The sequence below is a fragment of the Barbus barbus genome (genome assembly GCF_936440315.1).
Source record: "Barbus barbus genome assembly, chromosome: 30".
NCBI classification, from domain to species: Eukaryota; Metazoa; Chordata; class Actinopteri; order Cypriniformes; family Cyprinidae; genus Barbus; species Barbus barbus.
The window spans coordinates 28,511,452-28,530,740 of record NC_136758.1 but is presented as its reverse complement, the minus strand read 5'-3'; the positions used below and the strand labels follow the sequence as shown (position 1 = coordinate 28,530,740).

The 19,289-nt window shown below is 36.3% G+C and overlaps 2 protein-coding genes across 4 annotated transcripts in view; one reads left to right on the top strand and one right to left on the bottom strand.

The window, feature by feature from the left end:
• Positions 1 to 19,289, bottom strand: part of LOC306850616 (dnaJ homolog subfamily C member 17-like) — a 62,604-nt gene that overhangs the window by 11,977 nt on the left and 31,338 nt on the right. The window lies entirely within an intron of this gene.
• LOC306850619 (cdc42 effector protein 3-like) lies at positions 944 to 6,667 on the top strand. Of its 2 annotated transcripts, none has more exons than XM_079386339.1 (3): positions 944 to 1,373; positions 2,630 to 2,689; positions 4,158 to 6,667. In XM_079386339.1, exon 3 carries the CDS (start codon positions 4,217 to 4,219, stop codon positions 4,781 to 4,783), a length of 567 nt encoding a protein of 188 aa, XP_079242465.1. In that variant the 5' UTR covers positions 944 to 1,373; positions 2,630 to 2,689; positions 4,158 to 4,216; the 3' UTR covers positions 4,784 to 6,667. The 2 variants fall into 2 exon arrangements, with proteins under 2 accessions (XP_079242465.1, XP_079242464.1); XM_079386338.1 differs by having other exon boundaries at positions 956 to 1,373; positions 2,633 to 2,689.

Below are 19,289 nucleotides of genomic sequence, written 5' to 3'. Positions count from 1 at the left end.
ATTTACTACTGATTACAGAACCGGCTTTAATGACAAGATGCACATGATTTATCATGCAGCCCTAAATACAATAGTGTCTTTTTTTGTCCTGTCGCCTTTATGTGGTGCCCTTTAGGGGGCAAAATGCACTACAGAATTTGCATCTTATATGGTATTGTGCTTTTTCTGATGCTTCCGTTCAAACACGCATCTGATTTACATACAACGTTTGAACAATCTCTTAAAAAAGAGCAACTCGCATAGCGAAATAAAAAATATATTTTTTTTGCACCTTCGAACGCATCCCACATCTTTTGCAGAGTACACGAAGGTTAGTGAAATTTGTTTACCTTAATTTACCTACATTTTGATAGATGTCCTGTTTAACATTGAAGTACGTTTTACACATCTGAAAATGAGGTGTTGCACATTATTCACATCTAGAGAGAGGGGCTGAAAAGATAAAAAAATGAGCAATATTAGCAATAGTGACTGCTTTTGCTCAACTTCAGCAATGAAAATAGCTCTAAAAGAACCATTTTGCTTTTCTATACAACAACAGCATGTGTTTATCAAAATATCCTCGAGCACACCTGCATATTTTGCTATAAACCAACTCATTTCATACATGGCATGTAAACAAAACAAGCAGTGGTTGGTCAATTTACTAGTTGGTCACTCTCTATCTGAGTGGGCGGTTCGTAGCCAGGATAAACTGTGATGTGCTTTATATTCATCAGCATGTTGGAAACCTCCTAAACTAGCATTAAAGCGCTTCATCTCTGGCCTTTCAGTCATAGATTTTCACTGAATAAACTTTGATTCTCCTAGAAAAACAATAATAAGTCATGCCTAGACTTGACTCAGAATCAGAAGAAGGTAGAATCAGGTCTCGATGTCTGTGAGGTCATGGGCGTGAAGCAGGAATTATTACATGTCAACAGCACTTGTGTAACGCCGGTCCGCCTGTATATACACGTCCCAGAGCGAGAGACCGCTGTCATTACAAAGCTGGAAAGGCTTAAGCAAAGCCTAGGGGAACAGGAAACCAGCAGCAGACACAATGACACAAGATTAGTAACGAGCGAAGCCCCTAAACGTGACGTCGACACAACAGAAACCAGCCGTGCCCTTCCCAGCTTTTACAGGAACATGATGAAAGCCAGAGCGAAACGGCTCAGGTGAAAGTTACGTTACCAGGTGTGACATCAGCACAGACCAAACAAACGCCGAGCTTTAGGGAGGAGACACAGGTCAGACTCCATCTGCACCTGCGGAGCTTCACCTGTTTGACAATCTCTGGACTTCAACACATTTAGGATCTACGACGGACTCTGTACTGTAGAAGAAGAGCTTAAAAACAAGACAAAACTGCAAAGATCTCTTGAGTTACGGTAAGAGAAACTTTTTGTTTAGCCTTGAGCGACACTTCAGATCACTTCCACTATTTCACTTCCACCAGAATTATATGGCGTATGTCTTTATGCAGAATTATATAAAGCCATAAACTGGCTGCATTCTTAAAAATAAAGGTTCTTTATTGGCATTTATGGTTCCATGAAAAACCTTTAACATCCATGGAACCATTAAAGTTTCTTTAAAGTGAAAAAAAAGGTTCTTCAAATTATCAAAATGTAAGAAGAAATGGTTATTTTCAGAATTGTTCACTGAAACATACTTTGTGGAACCAAAAACGGTCCTTCTACACTTTCAAAAATGATTGGTTCTTTATTGGTGTCTTGGATCCATGAAGAACCTTCAACATCTACAGAATCTGTGCAAAAGGTTCTTCATAGTGGAAAAACATTCTTTAGATCATAAAAAAGTTCTTCAAATAACGGTTCTTTGAAGAACCGATCACTGAAAGGTTTTTAGGGGTGGTTCTTCTACTCTTTCAAAAATGAATGGTTCTTTGTTGGCATTGATCGTTACCATCCATGGAATCACTAAAGGTTCTTTATAGTGAAAAAAGGTTCTTCAGAACATTGAAATGTGATTCACACTAAGAAGAAATGGTTATTTTAAGAACTGTTTACTGGAAGGTTCTATAGGGAGCCAAAAAGGGTTGTTCTACAGTATTAAAAATAAAGTTTCTTCATTATTGGCTTTGATGGTTCCATGAAGAACCTTTAATGTTCATAGAACAAACAAAAGGTTCTTTATAGTGGAAAAAAGGTTCTTTAGATCATTAAAATGTTCTTCACACCAAGAGAATATTGGCACTTGTATGGTTCTTTTATGGCATCACTGCAAAAACTAACTTTTGGGATCTATATTTTTAATAGTGTAGTGGGAAAAGGTTCTTTAGATTAATAAATCACACTTCACACTAAGAAAAAATTGTTATTTTAGGAACTGACCACTGAAAGGTTCTTTGAGGAACCAAAAAATTTTTTTCTACTGCATTCGCTGCAAAAAAACCCACCTTTATTTTTAAAAATGTCGCCAATTTTATGGCTCTATATAAAAGCAATGCCATAAAATGATGACAAAAGTGAAATAGTGGAAGTGTACACTATTCTCAAAAAGATTTGCATCAATATAACATCCATATCAACAAAACATGATGAATATTTAGGGTTTTTGTAGCAGAATGTCCAATGCTTTTTAGAGAATCTGTTTTATAGCCTAACAAGTCTTGTCATGTTAGCAGAAACGTTTGTCCTCAGATGTTCAGATGTGGGCGTGAAACACCTGCACACCTTTCAAGGTAAGACAAATTGGTTGTTTTGGTGATTTATCAGTTTAAACCCTCAAAATCATGCATTTCCTTAAAAACAATCCACTTCTACCCCCCCCCCCCCACCCCCCCGTTGCATGTTTGTAGAGGAATGCCGTTATGCGCTTAACATCTCCCGCTGCTACTAAAGTGCCGATAAAACCTTTATTGGCCAACAAAACATGTTTTCTGTAGTGCCATACAAATTTAAGGAGTGAGTGTTGCGAGTCACGAAAGCTGATCTAATGAACTGTAAACCGCGAAACAGGGCCGTGACCGTCCACACCAATGCCAACTGGAGTAAAGAGCTTCCTAAGGACATTATCACAACAAATGGGTCTAATTACTCTGTATACCAAACTAATTTAGCCATATTCATACTTTAATGAGAGCGCTTTATGACAACATGCTCTGAGAATGCAGGTCACTTGTTACGCATGAATCCAGAATGCAATTGTGCAATTAAAATGTGTGTAAATCTGATTTCATTTACGTTCTCACAGAAGAATCAAGTCATTTGCTGTAAGTGAGAAGATGAAACATGCCAGCGGCTGTAAAGATGTCGCAATATAAACTGTTAATCTGTAACCAGCTGGAAGAAAACTTAATCTTAATCTAATCTCAATCAAATACTGGTTAAAATGAACAGCTATGTCTGAGATTGCTACAGCACATGTGCTGGACCAGAGAAAGTCTCTTCTGCTCACCAAGTCTGCATTTATTTAAAATACAGTAAAAATTGTGAAATGTTTTAAAACAGCTGTTTTCTATGTGAATATGTGTTAAACTGTAATGTATTCCTGTGATCTGCAGCTGTATTTTCAGCATCATTACTCCAGTCTTCAGTGTCACATGATCTTCAGAAATCATAATAATATACTGATTTACTGCTCAACAAACATTTCTGATTATTATCAATGTTGAAAACAGTTGTGCTGCACAATATTTTTGTGGAAACTGTAATACATTTTTATTTTTCAGGATTCACAGATCAATAGAAAGTTCAAAATAACAGCATTTATTTGAAATATAAATATTTAATTACATCATAAGTGTCTTTATACATTTAAATGTATTAATATCACTTTTGCTCAATTTAATGTGTCAACGCTGAATAAAAGTATTCATAATTCTTTTTCATTTTGACTCAAACTCTAAATGTATGATATATAGGCTAATAAATAAATAAGGCTTATAGCATTTAAGAAAAAAAGTTTTAATATTTACCATTTTTAACAGCCACTAAGATTTTTTTTTTTTAATACCTAATTTATGATGTATAGGCTAATAAAACAAAAAGTCACTTTTGATCAATATAATGCATCCTTGCTGAATTTCTTTCAAAATATGACTCCTTTTTCTTAAAAAAATGTACCTTTTTGAATTGTATGTTTCCGTCGGGTAATTTTTACTACAATTATTGTGAGGTTTGATGACTTATTCCTGTAATCTGTTCCAGAACCAATCTCTCTGCCACCAGCTGACGCTCCTCACATGCTGTCACACTGAAGTCTAAAGATGCCCTTGAGGACGTTGTTACTCCGCAAACCCACTTCTGGACACTGGCAGAGGAGGCTATCGAACCGAAAGGAGGTTTTGTCGGTCAACATGATCAGCCTTCCTGTGGGTGATTTCCGTCACCTCTCTCACATCGGCACGAGCGGACACTCGGACAGCTTCGGAGACCTGTCGTTCCTGAAGGAGGGCCACAGTCTCCTGCTGCAGAGCTCCAAGAGCGAGCAGAACCTGTTCCTCCCGCCACCGCCCAAGCCGCCCCGCGTCAATGTGGACGAAGTGGGCCGGTGCAGCCCGGTCTGGGAGCATGCGCCGGCCAATCAGAGGCAGAAGTACAGCTCGCTTCCCCTCCTGGACACGGAGGAAGACGAGGACACGTGTTCACACACGGAGCCAACCGGCATCAGCTGGAGTCCTGCTCGCGGCAGCCTGAGCTCCGGACGGGATTCAACCCAAACCAACCCAGAGGAAACACAGCCGGACCAAACAGACTCTGCGTTCAGTCTGGATCTGGGACCGTCCATACTAGACGCTGTGCTGCAAGTGATGGATAAAGTCCATCAACCGTGAACTGGAAACTAGGGCTGTCAAATAAAAATGTTAATTTCTCGAATTCAAAATAAAAATCCACATTTGTTGCATTCGAATTAGGGATGGGCGATATCTTATCGTTTGTGATATACCGGTAAAAATTCTCCCCATGATAAGAATTAAGGTCCTGACGAAATTTTGTATGCATTTTTCTCATATTCGTCATCCTTTCCTATCAAAATTCTCACTACGGATGTGAAAACTCAGAAAATCAAACTTGATCTGATTTTTTTTATGACAGACGCAAGTTTCAGAGGCAGTGTGTAAACGTGATTGACACAACGTGAGGTATTTATTTTTTAACGTGCGAAAATTTCGGACGAGAATTTCTGAGTGTGTAAAGACCTTTAGTCTTTCCACAATAATAACATAAAGCCTAGTTGTTGAGATATTTTTGTGTGCGACCGTGCGGTGCAAAATTGCGGAAATTGAGGAGGAATATGTCGCTAAACGAGGCGCTCCTTCTGGAACTGTTTGGTCAGGGCTGTACAGTACGACAAAAATCGGTCTGAGCCTTGAATAAATGTACAGTAGCATGTGTGCGATACAGGTTTGCATGTGTATGAGCCGGTTTACAAACCTGCCCAACAAAGATATCATTTATTGACATGTTTTTTTTCTCCAAATTAACTTTATAACATCAGTCAAGTGTTTGAAATAACTTTGTCATCACACGTGGTTTCATGTCACAGAATGAGGCAGAAATCATAATATTTTATAGCATTATATACAGTGATAAAGGCTATGTTGATTAGCATTGCATTATAAATATGCTTTATCTGTATAAAAATATCCAAGATTGCTTGAAGAACACAGATAAACCATATTGTCGCAATTGTATGTTTATTGTATTCAAGTTTCCTAAGTTAAAATTTCTCTATCTGCCTTTTCTTCAGCTACAGCGATGACTGGATACTTTTGTCCATATTAGGGATTTCCTGGAGCGTCATCAGAACAATTACTTCTGCGATGCTCACAACTCCAGGATAAAAATAGGAAAGATAATAATTTTCTCTAAAGAAACAGGATTTTTTTTTTTTTTTTGTCTCTTGGTGGATGGCATAAGATTCCCTAAATCATTGATATCATTATCGCAATAAATACCAGAAGTTATCATGATATATTTTTAAGCCCGTATCGCCCATCCCTAATTCAAATGTTTTAAATTTGAATATTGATAATATTTAAGTACAAAATTCAAATTGAGCTTTTCAGCTATTTTGACAGCACTACTGGAAACAACCTGGAACTCGCTTCAGGAAGCTTGACGGAAAAGCAGCACTGTTTCTGATCAAACATCTGAACTCTGGACAATAATAACAACCCTCAAAACATTGCTCAAACAGACATTTCTTCCTGGAAATGCAGTGTGCGTTTCAGACCAGCGTTTTGCTGTCCAAACCCCACACCCTTTGTAAAGCAATACCCCCTTCGAATGAAGTCTGTTATATAACGTTGTGTAACAGTCTGACTGTCCACCATCAGATAATTCGTTAGTCAATGATTGCTGGAGTCTAGTTAATAATCGAGCTGTTTTTATTTGGCCTCTTCAAACTGTGATTTCCTTATCTGCTTTCTGAGCTTCAGTACATTGCATTTACAGCCTAAATGAACAGTCGTATGATCTATTATATCAAGCTATATTATTTCTATAAGGCAAACCTGCAAGGTCAGTTCAGTGACAATCAGTCAGATTAACTATTAATATTAGATCTACCAGTGGAAGGAAACAACAGTGATTCCTTAAAATGTTTTGATGAAAATGTATGTATTTATATATGTACATATGCATATTAAAAACTATTTAATTTTTAATATGCAGGGATTATATAAACGCAATTAAATAAAGTGCAACAAAACACTAATAAAGCCTGATAGTTATTTTTATATATAAAAAAGTAATTCTCCTGTAGAATGTAATACGTTTTTGTTTTTATTTAGAAAAAAAAGGTTTTAATATTGGCAATATATTTTAAATAAAATATTTACAATAAAACAACAGCTATTAAGGTTTTTTATATATATTTGAAACTCAAAAATATTAATAAAAATATTTTTAAAATGATATTTTATATTTAAAAAAGTATTTATTATTTATATTTTTTATTTGTTGTATTAAAGATTATTATTATTATAATATAGTAAAATGACTAGTTCTACTAAAAATAATAATAACTATAATAATAGTATTATTATAATATATACTAATAAGAAACGATTAATGCAATACAACTAATTAAGAATATATATATATATATATATATATATATATATATATATATATATATATATATATATATATATATATATATATATATATGTGTATATATATATATATATATATATATATATATATATATATATATATATATATATATATATATATATATATGTGTATATATATATATATATATATATATATATATATATATATATATGTATATGTGTGTGTGTGTGTGTGTATATATATATATATATATATATATGCACACACATACGTATACACACACACACACATATACATATAAAAATTAAAAATATATATTTTTAAGTATTATGTTATTAGCATATTACAATTTAGTATGTACATACCTATACATACTAAATTGTCTATTTTGTATATTGTGTTTGTGCTATTTGGCACATTGTCCATTTTTGTATATTTGTCCATTATTTATTTTAAATATTAATTTTTTTATTATCTGTGTCCTGTTGCTGTCATTCTGTCGCACTGTAGAGCTTCTGTCACTAAAACAAATTCCTCGTATGTGTAAATAAACCTGGCAATAAAGCTAATTCTGATTCTGATTATATATTATAAATATAACCAATAACACTTATGGTAATTAAAAAAAAAATAACTTACAAAATTTATAATTTCTCTTTAACAGCAATTAAGAAAATATAACAAAAACTCAAAACATGAGCGATGCATCAGTCTATTACTGCAGGTCTGATGAGACTCGCTCCTGCTGCCTCAGTTCAGATCACAAATGAGACAAACGGCTTTAAAACGGCTGCATTGTGAGCAGCTGAACTGAATGTTCTGTTTGCCATCCATCCATGTGAGAGAGAGAGAGAGAGAGAGAGAGAGAGAGAGAGAGAGAGAGAGAGAGAGAGAGAGAGAGAGAGAGAGAGAGAGAGAGAGCGAGAGAGAGAGAGAGCGAGAGAGAGATTTTTTCCCTAAATGTAAGTGATATTACAGGTATTTTATTTATATATTTATTTTTATAGTTTCCATTTTTATTTGAACCACACAGATGTAGTTTATCAGAAATGACAGAAGCAAAGAACAAAATTAATACAATTTTAGCTAATTTCAAGTGAACTTCGAAAATCTAAAAATAAATTAAATCTATTTAATATGTCGGTATTTAAAAATGACAAAGAAAATTGGACAAAAAAAATTACAATTTTATTTTATTTTTTTCTTAAATGTCTGATAATAAATTTATATATATTCATTTTTTTATATTTTCCAGTTTTAGTCATTTTGCTTCTTTTTCTTTTTTTGTCTCTTGGTGGTTGCATAAGATTCCCTGAATTATCGTTATTGATATCACTTTCGCAATAAGTGCCAGAAATTATCGTGATATATGATATATATAATTTCTTTCTCATTTTTGATTTACTACACTTGGGTTGTATTACAATTTTAGAATAAATGTTTTTAAATTAAATTATAAAGTAGATAATTCTGATCCTGGAAGTTGATTGGTCAATACAAAACAATTTCAAAATATTTACGAAATTTTGTTTTATTTTATTTGTTATTTTATACATTTAGTAAAAAGTAAAATGAAAAAAATAAAATATAATGTTTTTAGTATTATGAAATAGTTTTTATTTTTATATTTTCCAAAATGACCATAGTTAAAATATTGGTCATTTTATTTGTGTTTTTTGTCATTTTAGAGCTTATTTAAATTTTATTTCAGTTATAATTTGAGTTATTTTAGTATTTAAAGTTAAACTAAACAAATGGCAGAAAGCTGAAATAAAATAAGCTTGCCTTGTTTTGTATTTCATTTCAGTTAACGCTTCTTTTATTTTAAGTGCAAAAATGTTTATGGCTTTAGTTTTGCTTAATGATAATAACCCTGATGTGATGTTTCTTCACTGCATTGCAGCCAAGCAACGACAGATCTTAGAAACAACCGTTCAAGTTTACAGAAAGAAAAACAGGCACAGGAACTGGCTGTACTTTCTAAATATGACTTATACTGTGTCTCAAGTCGGTGAAAAATGCATCTAGACCATAAAAAACTCAATCAATCAATGCGAAAGGAGAATGAGAAGGAAAATAAACCTTGGAAGGGTTTGAAAAGCGTGGAGAAAGGCAGGAAACACGGGAATATTTCTCCGTTCACGTCAGACGGTAGACAGAGGAGATCCTCGTTATTTTATTATTGACATTAAAACAATGGACATCGTCCAGTAAGTCATAAGCAGCGACTCCTATTACCCAGCTTTACCCGAATGCTCAGGAGCGTAACGCACGCAATGAGCTGTTCATCATCAAAACCAGAAACACAACGCACTGCAGCATGAAAGATCCTTCAGCACAGCTCTGCCATGCAAACAGCCAAACTACAGCATCTCTATCACAACTCTTAGCAAGCTATTTTGTTTTGACAGATCAAGTAAATGCATCTTGATTTAAGAATTAGATATTTGTGCTGCAAAAATCCTAAGAAAATCATGTTTTGCCGTGCAACATTTTCTCAGTCTTCTCAGAAACCTCAGTCCTGTTTTCATTTACTTAAAGCTGCAGCTTTTTTTGGTTAAAAAGGATCCGAAATCAATATTTGAGCAAGTTCATAACCAGCCAGTGTTCAAAACTATCGCCTTACTTTAGCTCGATTCACAACGGTTAGCTTATAATAATGTTTTCTAATTTGAGTGGGAGATTGGAGCATGGCACTGCGTCATTACGTCACGTCTGTAAACATAAAGAAGTTGTCCCGGCTAGCGGGCTATGTGAGGATCCGGCAGGTGGAGGATCGTTTATAGCCTTTTCTCACAGCAGCTGGAATAATTAAACGTATCATTTTGATGGCGGATTGTGATCCAGAAAGTATTGTGTGTTTATGAAACACATGTGAATTAAACTAAATGATATTCCAGTTTTAAATGTGCTTCTGATTACAGATAGCCTGGGATTACACAGGATTTGTATTTTAAAGAAAACCAGTTTGAAGGGAGCATAATTTGCTTTTTGGGTTAAAAGAATTTCTTAATATGAAATTCGAATGGTGTGACAATTACATTAAACTGTGCAGAAATTGAAATCTACATACTAATACATACTATTCTCATAGTCACGCAATGCTGATGTTGTTCATCTGAGAACAAAGTATAACAATGATAATACTTTGCATGGTTTGATGTGATATGAGCTAACTGATCGTTACATTTAAATCTCCATTGTAGCGCAATTTGCGGTAATGCTTTTTTCCTCAGTTGGTCAGAACAAACATGACTGACTTGTAACTTACTTGTTCTGATGACAATATCCGGTGAAAATTATTCCGAGACTTAGACTAATCTGTGATTGCGAAGTACAGTAAATATCCACCACTGCCACACATTCAGCTCAAAACATTAGATTCATCCGCGCTGGAGCTGTGCCAGACTGCAAGCCACGTAATAAAGATAATTCTGCAAATAACTGCAATTCCAGGTTTTCAAACAAAGATGGCGACAAAGAGCAAAACTTACGGACTGCCGCTTTAAGAAGCAAAATTACATAAGATAAAAGTCTTGTTTTCGGGAGGAAAAAAAGATAAAAATTAAGTGAGTTTAAGCTTAAAACAAGAACAAATATTTGCTAATGGAGTAAAAAAGAAAATCACTAGCAGATCTTGTTTTAAGCATAAACTCGCTTCATTTGGATACATTTATTTTATTTTCTTCTATCATTTTGCATCTCAAGTAAATGCATCTTGACTGAAGAATGTTTATATATTTGTGCTGAAGAACAAGACCAAAAAAAAGAAGAAAGAAAGAAAAATCATGTTTTGCAGAGACAGAATCTGTGTATTCTCATAAAACTCAGTCTTGTTTTCATTTACTTCAGAATAAAGTGAAAAGATAAATCTTGTTTTCTGAAAAATTGATCACAATGAAGCGAGTTTATTCTCAAAACAAGAACAAATATCCACAAATGGAGTCAGAAAAACAAACTTTACACAAAAGGAAAACAAGTTTTTTTTCTGACCCAGTTGAGAGATCTTGTTTTAAACATAAACTAGACATTATCTCATTGTGCATCTCCAGTAAATGTACCTTGATTTAAGAATGTTTAGATATTTGTACTGGAAACAACACAAAAATACAAAAGTAAGAAAATTGTTCTTGTTTTATGAAAAACTGATCAAAGTGACTCAAAATTAAGTGAGTTTATGCTTGATATAAGAACAAATATCTGCTAATGGAGTAAAAAAAAATCATCTTACCATTTCTGACACGACTGGCAGATATTTGTTGTTTTAAGCAAAAAATCCCTTTATTTTATTTTTAAAAACAAGACTTTTTTGCCATTTTCTCCTGTTATTTTGCATCAGAAGTAAACATATCTTGATTTAGGAATGTTTAGATATTTTTACTGGAAAACAAGACAAAAATACTAAGTAGGAAAATTGCGTTTTGACTTTTATAGAGAGAGAATCAATGTATTTTTGGAAAACTTTATTTCACAATAAAATGACAAGATAAGTCTTGTTTTCTGAAAAAAGTGACTCAAAATGGAGTTTATGCTTGAAATGAGAACAAATATAAATAAACTTACATTTTTCTGACTCCACTGGCAGATATTTGTTGTTGTTTTAAGCCAAAATGTGATAATATTTTCAAAAAACAAGCTTTTTTTAGTTATATTTCCCTGTCATTTTGCATCATAAGTAAACATATCTTGATTTAGGAATGTTTAGATATCTGTAGGGTTGCCCCCCAATAGTCGACTAATCGTGCGTCGACCAGAAGAGGCTTAGTCGACCAAAATTAGCCGCTCAATCTAAATTTATCCTAGAGAAATGTGCGCTATTGAAGTGTCTGTGCTGAGAGTGGAAGCTGAACAGTAGCTCACTGCAGGACAGATGTTGGTGCTGATGCACTTGTTTGCTCTTAAAATACTCCCTCATTTTTGCTCATACAGAAAAGAGTAATACATATTTCGAATCTGTAAAGACTATGTTTATTTGTGCGCACTCACGATAACAACAAAACATTGTGCTTTTGTAAAATAACGAAAGCAAACAGGATGCGCTGCCTGCCGTCTCGGGCTCCGTGAACTCGAGCGCAAAACTCGCTTTACAGACTTACTTGCCTTTTACTTTCAATTGAACCAATTCAAATGGAAAACAATATTCTCAGATTATGTAATCCATAGGAAACATACAGGCGGATCACTACTGCAGAGATGACGAGTTAGTGTCGCTGTTCTCGGTTTAAGAGATGAAGTCAAAGAAAGCATTAGTTTATCAAATTATTGAAATGTTAATGCAGCCTCCTTACAGTTTTTCCCTGTCACATTCATAATCATTACTTCTGCCGGTGTGCTTGAGCGCTTATTAAACACAATTCATGGCTCATAATAATGATTTATGGTTTATTAATAAACATGCGATTAGTCGACTAATGCTTAAAATGAACCAGAAGTCGACCAGAAAAATCCTTAGTCGAGGGCAGCCCTGGATATTTGTACTGGAAAACAAGATAAAAAATACTGAGCAAGACATCACTTTTTGCAGCGGGAGAAAATCTACAAAAACACAGCAGAATATCATCCCAAATGCACAGATATGCATCTCAGATTAAAATATCCCTCCCTTAAATCACCGTTCTCACCACAAACTAACACGGGTCGACCGCCCATCCACCAGATCCCATCGATCTTCCCAGAAACCCCTCCGTCTGGGCAAAGCCAGTTTATTCTGGGGAGGAATGTGCTCTACAGATATGGCTGGAAAAGGCAAACTCCTCGAAATAGCCCATCCATCTGCTTCATGTTGTGTCTGGCAGGAACGCCGACACGTTTGACAGCACAGAGAAACAGGCGTCTCTCAGACTCCCTGAGTTTGCACTTTTATCTGAAACTCCACACGTAGATCAGGAGAACAGCGTGATTTACGAGCGATTGTGCCGGGAAAAGCGATTACGCAACGCTTCTTGCGATATCTGTAGAAGCGACCGAATTACTAATCCATCGAGTGCTGGTCATCCCACGCTGACCACTGATGAGTGTGACTCTGTCTCTGATGAATTTCTCCACGTTTATGTTAAATGGAGATGTCTGATGCGTTTGAGTCTCAGCTCTGTGTTACTGATGGTTCTGGTCAGGTATCATAGCATATCATTATTATTATTATTACTATTATCATTATTAAATCATATTTATTATTATTGATAGTGTTCATAATAATAATAATAATAATTACTATTATTATTCATTTAACTAATATGTAAATAATAATTATACTTATTATTATTATTAAAATAATATTTTAAAAATTAATATGACAGTATATTTAGTATTGTACTGTAAATAATTATAATATTTCAAGTTTTATTTTGCAACATAATAGTAAAATTGCAAAACTATGTATTAATTTATTCACCTTCAAACATTAATTCATTAAAAAAAGATGTTTAAATGCTTCTCTTTACAAATGTAATAAAATGTTTTATAAAAGTCAGTCTATTAACAAATGTTGATTTGCACAACTTAGAAGCCCCTTCTGAAAAAGCGCAATCCTGATAGCACCATGTTGAGCAACTATAGACCCATATCAAATCTTCCTTTCATAGGTAAGATTATTGAAAAGGTAGTTTCTAAATCAGATGAACAGCTACCTAATCTCAAATGGATACCTGGACAATTTTCAATCTGGTTTCCGAGCACATCACAGCACAGAGACAGCACTCATTAAGATAATAAATTATATTCACTTTAATTATGATCCTGGCAAAATATCAGTGCTGGTACTACTAGATCTTAGTGCTGCGTTTGACACTGCCGATCATAACGTACTTCTAGAGAGACTGGAAAACTGAGTCTGGCTTTCTGAGATGCACTCAAATGGTTCAGGTCATACTTAGAAGGGAGAGGTTATTATGTGAGTATAGGAGAGCATAAGTCTAAGTGGACGGCCATGACATGTGGAGTCCCACAAGGCTCAATTCTTGCACCGCTCTTGTTTAGCCTGTATATGCTCCCACTAAGTCAGATAATGAGAAAGAACCAAATTGCCCATCACAGCTATGCTGATGATACCCAGATTTACCTAGCCTTATCTCCAAATGACTACAGCCCCATTGACTCCCTCTGCCAATGCATTGATGAAATTAACAGTTGGATGTGCCAGAACTTTCTTCAGTTAAACAAGGAGAAAACTGAAGTCATTGCATTTGGAAACAACGATGAAGTTCTCAAGGTGAATGAATACCTTGACTCTAGGGGTCAAACAACTAAAAATCAAGTCAGAAATCTTGGGGTGATTCTGGAGACAGACCTTAGTTTCAGTAGTCATGTCAAAGCAGTAACTAAATCAGCATACTATCATCTCAAAAACATTGCAAGAATTAGATGTTTTGTTTCCAGTCAAGACTTGGAGAAACTTGTTCATGCCTTTATCACCAGCAGGGTGGATTACTGTAATGGTCTCCTCACCGGCCTTCCCAAGAAGACCATTAGACAGCTGCAGCTCATCCAGAACACTGCTGCCAGGATTCTGACTAGAAACAGAAAATCTGAGCATATCACACCAGTCCTCAGGTCCTTACACTGGCTTCCAGTTACATTTAGGATTGATTTTAAAGTACTTTTACTCGTTTATAAGTCACTCAATGGCCTAGGATCCAAATACATTGCAGATATGCTCACTGAATATAAACCTAACAGACCACTCAGATCATTAGGATCGAGTCAGTTAGAAATACCAAGGGTTCACACAAAACAAGTCTGCTTTTAGCTATAATGCGGCCCACAGTTGGAACCAGCTTCCAGAAGAGATCAGATGTGCTAAAACATTAGCCACATTTAAATCAAGACTCAAAACTCATCTGTTTAGCTGTGCATTTGCTGAATGAGCACTGTGCTACGTCCAAACTGATTGCACTGTATTTTATGTATAATCATTTTCTATTCTAAACTGTTTTAAATTCATTTTAAATCAATTTTTATATCATTTTAAAAGTTTAAACAGAAGGTTAAAGTAGGAAAGCAGGACCTCTGAGTTCTATGTGTTTGGTTTATGATGGTCACAGTAAGTAGGGGGTGAAGTAGTGGTAGTTTGGTGTTTTGGAAGGTTTTTTCACTTAGTGCGGAAGAGTTTAAATGTTTGTTTTAAATTCCTTGTTTTTATTGCTGTGATTATTATTTTTAATGACTATTTCACTTTTATGTAAAGCACTTTGAATTACCACAGTGTATGAAATGTGCTATATAAATAAACTCGTCTTGCCTTGCCTTTGAATGTTAAAATGTAGACATTTTAATCAACGATAATAAATAATATTCAATAGTAATACTAGTAAAAAATATTATTAAAATGATTATTCATAATATTATTGATTATAACAACATGTATGTTTATTTTTTATAATAGAAATGTTGGTCATTGTTGTTTACATAGTCAGAAAATGCCATCTATATTATCGCACAGAGATATGATATGATACACGTGAAGCAAAAACATGTCAGATATCACATCCTCAAATCCTGACACGTTTAATCCCAGGCGGACGAGGGCAGATGTTACGGAGAGAAGCTACTGGGAACGAGTCTATTAGTTTACATATCGAGAACATCGGGTGAAGCCAAAACTCGAGTGTGTGAAAACCCTGAAGTCAGTGAAAGTAAACTGTGCAAATTATATTTCTGCTGAACATGATGATTTCTGTTCATTTCTGAATAAGTGCATCATCCTCTTATTAGTCATTTATTTCAATTCTCCAAGATGTTTCACAACCATCTGTGCCTTCATATATCACGCAAGCCCTGAGAATTTATCACAGCTCGGAGCCGTGAAAACAAACCCAATCCAAATACTCTCGATTTATTTTCAGAGGCGTGCGGAGGGAACAGTTAAATGTTACACGGAGGCCAGTGTTTCTAAATTACTCCACAGAAGAAACTCCTGCTTCGGGCTCAAGTGTGTCTCTGATGGACAGAGCTGAAGATACCACACTGTGATGATATACAGGACTCAGACGTGAAATATGAACATAACCACGTTAGAGCTGAAGGATAAAATCATTTTCATTTGTACAGTGTCTCACCAAACACATTGATTCAAAGCAGCTGTACAGAAAATCATGATGTTAATGTTTATAATATCTTAATATATTCATGCATGTATGAGATTAGAGCTGGATGATAGTTATATTTTGTGATGATATAAACAATCAAGCAGTTAATATTTGCTATATGTTATATATCCCTTTAAATAGTGTATGTATGCAAATAAAGTTCGTTATTTTATATATATATATATACATACATAGCTGTGTGATAATATAGATGACTCTATTGTAACTACGTAAATAATAAAGGACACTTTTAATATAAAAAGTAAACATATATACTGGTATAATTAATAATAAATAATTAATCAATCATAATATAATATGTATTAATAGTATTATTATTGAACATTATTTACGATCTTGGATAAATCAACATTAATTAATAAATGACTGACTATTATAAAATTTAAATTAATGCACTAATGCATTAAAATGCACTAAAGCAAAGTTGTTTATTACTAAAGTAAAATTAATTAAAATTAAAATTTAACTACATTTGTAAAGAGAAGCATTTAAACAGCTTTTGTTAATGATTTAATGTAAGAAAGTGATTAAGACATAAATTAGTATTGCAATTTTACTATTGTTGTAAAATAAAACTTATTACCATGACGTATTTGTCACGGTGCACACACGAGGGAGGAACCAGGAACACGCAGACGAGGATATAAACTCAAATAACACATTTTACTGACATCAAGGCAAGGCAAGGCAGGGCAGGGCAGGGCAGGGCAGGGTAAGACACAGACATCCAACACCGGGGATAACGAGTAGACCAGACGAAATCTAACTAAACAGACAGGACTAATATACACCGGTAAATCATAGCTAACGAGACAAACACAGCTGAACAGAATGAACTACTAATGACATGACAGGAAACAAACCAAATATGGACACAAGGGGCAGGAACACATGACACACACACAACAGTTCCCTGACATAACTCCCCCCTCCCGAAAGGCTCGTCCCGAGCCTTAACAGTTCCATCAGGGAGGGGGGGTGGGCGCTCTGGAGGCCTCTCAGGACAGACACGGACCACAGGACGGGGACCTCCAGAGCGGAACAGACAGACAGGACCCATGGCGGAGCAGGGAGCTCAGGAGGCCATGGCAGGTGGTAACTGTGGCCATGGCATCCTTCTTCGGCCCACCCACTCCACCCAGAGCTCTACTACCCCCCCCCAAAATTTCCATGGGGAATCCAGGGGGTATCAGGAGCCCTCCGGGGCTAGACAAACAAAACAGTACAAGACACGACATGAAACCCTCCAGGGTCAGACAAACACAATAAGACATCCCACAGGAACCAGAAGCCCTCCTGGGCTGGCTAGGAAGCTGAGGCTTCCTCTGGGCATGACGAGGAGTCAGGGGCCCTCACAGGGTCCCTCAGCAACCTCCTCCACTTCTGCGACAGGGGGGGCAAGCGGCTGCGACTGGCCTCCATGGCCACAACCCAAGAAGCCGCCTGCCCCAGACGAGTCTCCATGGACAAGACATGACATGGTTTTTTTAAAATGTTCCTGTGGGCACAACAAACAAACAAACACGGCTCTCCTGGCCGAGACATGTGGACTTGATCCACGGAGAGGGTTAGAGGCGGCGGCCGGCAGGCTTGAGTCAGCGGCAATCCGGTGGGCTTGAGTCAGCGGCAATCCGGTGGGCTTGAGTCAGCGGCAATCCGGCGGGCATTGAGTCAGCGGCGGACCGGCGGGCATTGAGTCAGAGGCAATCCGGTGGGCTTGAGTCAGCGGCAATCCGGTGGGCTTGAGTCAGCGGCAATCCGGCGGGCATTGAGTCAGCGGCGGACCGGCGGGCATTGAGTCAGAGGCGGACCGGCGGCGTGCACAGGGGAGCCGCGGACGGCGGCGTGAACAGGGGAGCCGCCGACGGTGGGTGGGCTTTCCCCACGGACGGCGACGTGATCTGCCGCGAACGGCGGGGTCGGTGAGCCGCGGAAAGCGGCGTGATCTCCCGCGAACGGCGGGGTCGGTGAGCCGCGAACGGCGGCGTAACTTGGGGAAGCCGCCGACGGTGGGTTGGCTTTCCCCACGGACGGCGGACTTGGGTGAGCGGCAGGCTTGGGATAGCCGCGGGCAGCGGCGGATATCTCCCGCGATCGGCGGGCTTGACTTGAGGGCTCGCGGCCAGCGGACTCGCGGTGATCCCACGCCCACTAGACGCAGGCTAAGGCAGGATGACGAGCGGCGACTTCCATGCCGCGAGGGACAGACAAAACAGGAACAAAACAAGACTTGTGAAAACGAAAAACAAAACGAGGTGAAGGGGCGCCGCTTACTGTTTAGGTCTGGTCTTCTGTCACGGTGCACACACGAGGGAGGAACCAGGAACACGCAGACGAGGATATAAACTCAAATAACACATTTTACTGACATCAAGGCAAGGCAAGGCAGGGCAGGGCAGGGCAGGGCAGGGCAGGGTAAGACACAGACATCCAACACCGGGGATAACGAGTAGACCAGACGAAATCTAACTAAACAGACAGGACTAATATACACCGGTAAATCATAGCTAACGAGACAAACACAGCTGAACAGAATGAACTACTAATGACATGACAGGAAACAAACCAAATATGGACACAAGGGGCAGGAACACATGACACACACACAACAGTTCCCTGACAGTATTACTTATTACTATAATTATTATTAAATATTATTTTTACTTTACAGTTCAATACCAATATACTGCCATCTTAATTTTTTAAATATCAAAATAAAATATAATTAAAAAACAAAATAAGTAATAGGTAACACTATTTTAAAGTGTTCTTGTTACAGGTTGCATGTAAGAACTATTATAATAACAATAAATTATGCATAATTATATGCAAGTAACCCTAATCCTAACCATATAGTAAGTGCTGTAGTTAATTCATATTACTCGGTACTTAAATGTATAATTACACCTCAAAATAAAGTGTAAACAATTAAAATATTTAAAATAAAATAGTAAAATTATAAATAATAATAATAATAATTATTGTTTATAAAAAAGTATGAACACTAACAATAAGAAGACATATTATAATTATTAATTATTATTATGAGAAGTTAAAAATGTAGAATGTCAGTTTAAATTACAACTGAAATATGACAAAATAATTACATTTGCATTTTTTGGACCAAATGGTACAGCCCTAATTTAAGTATTTA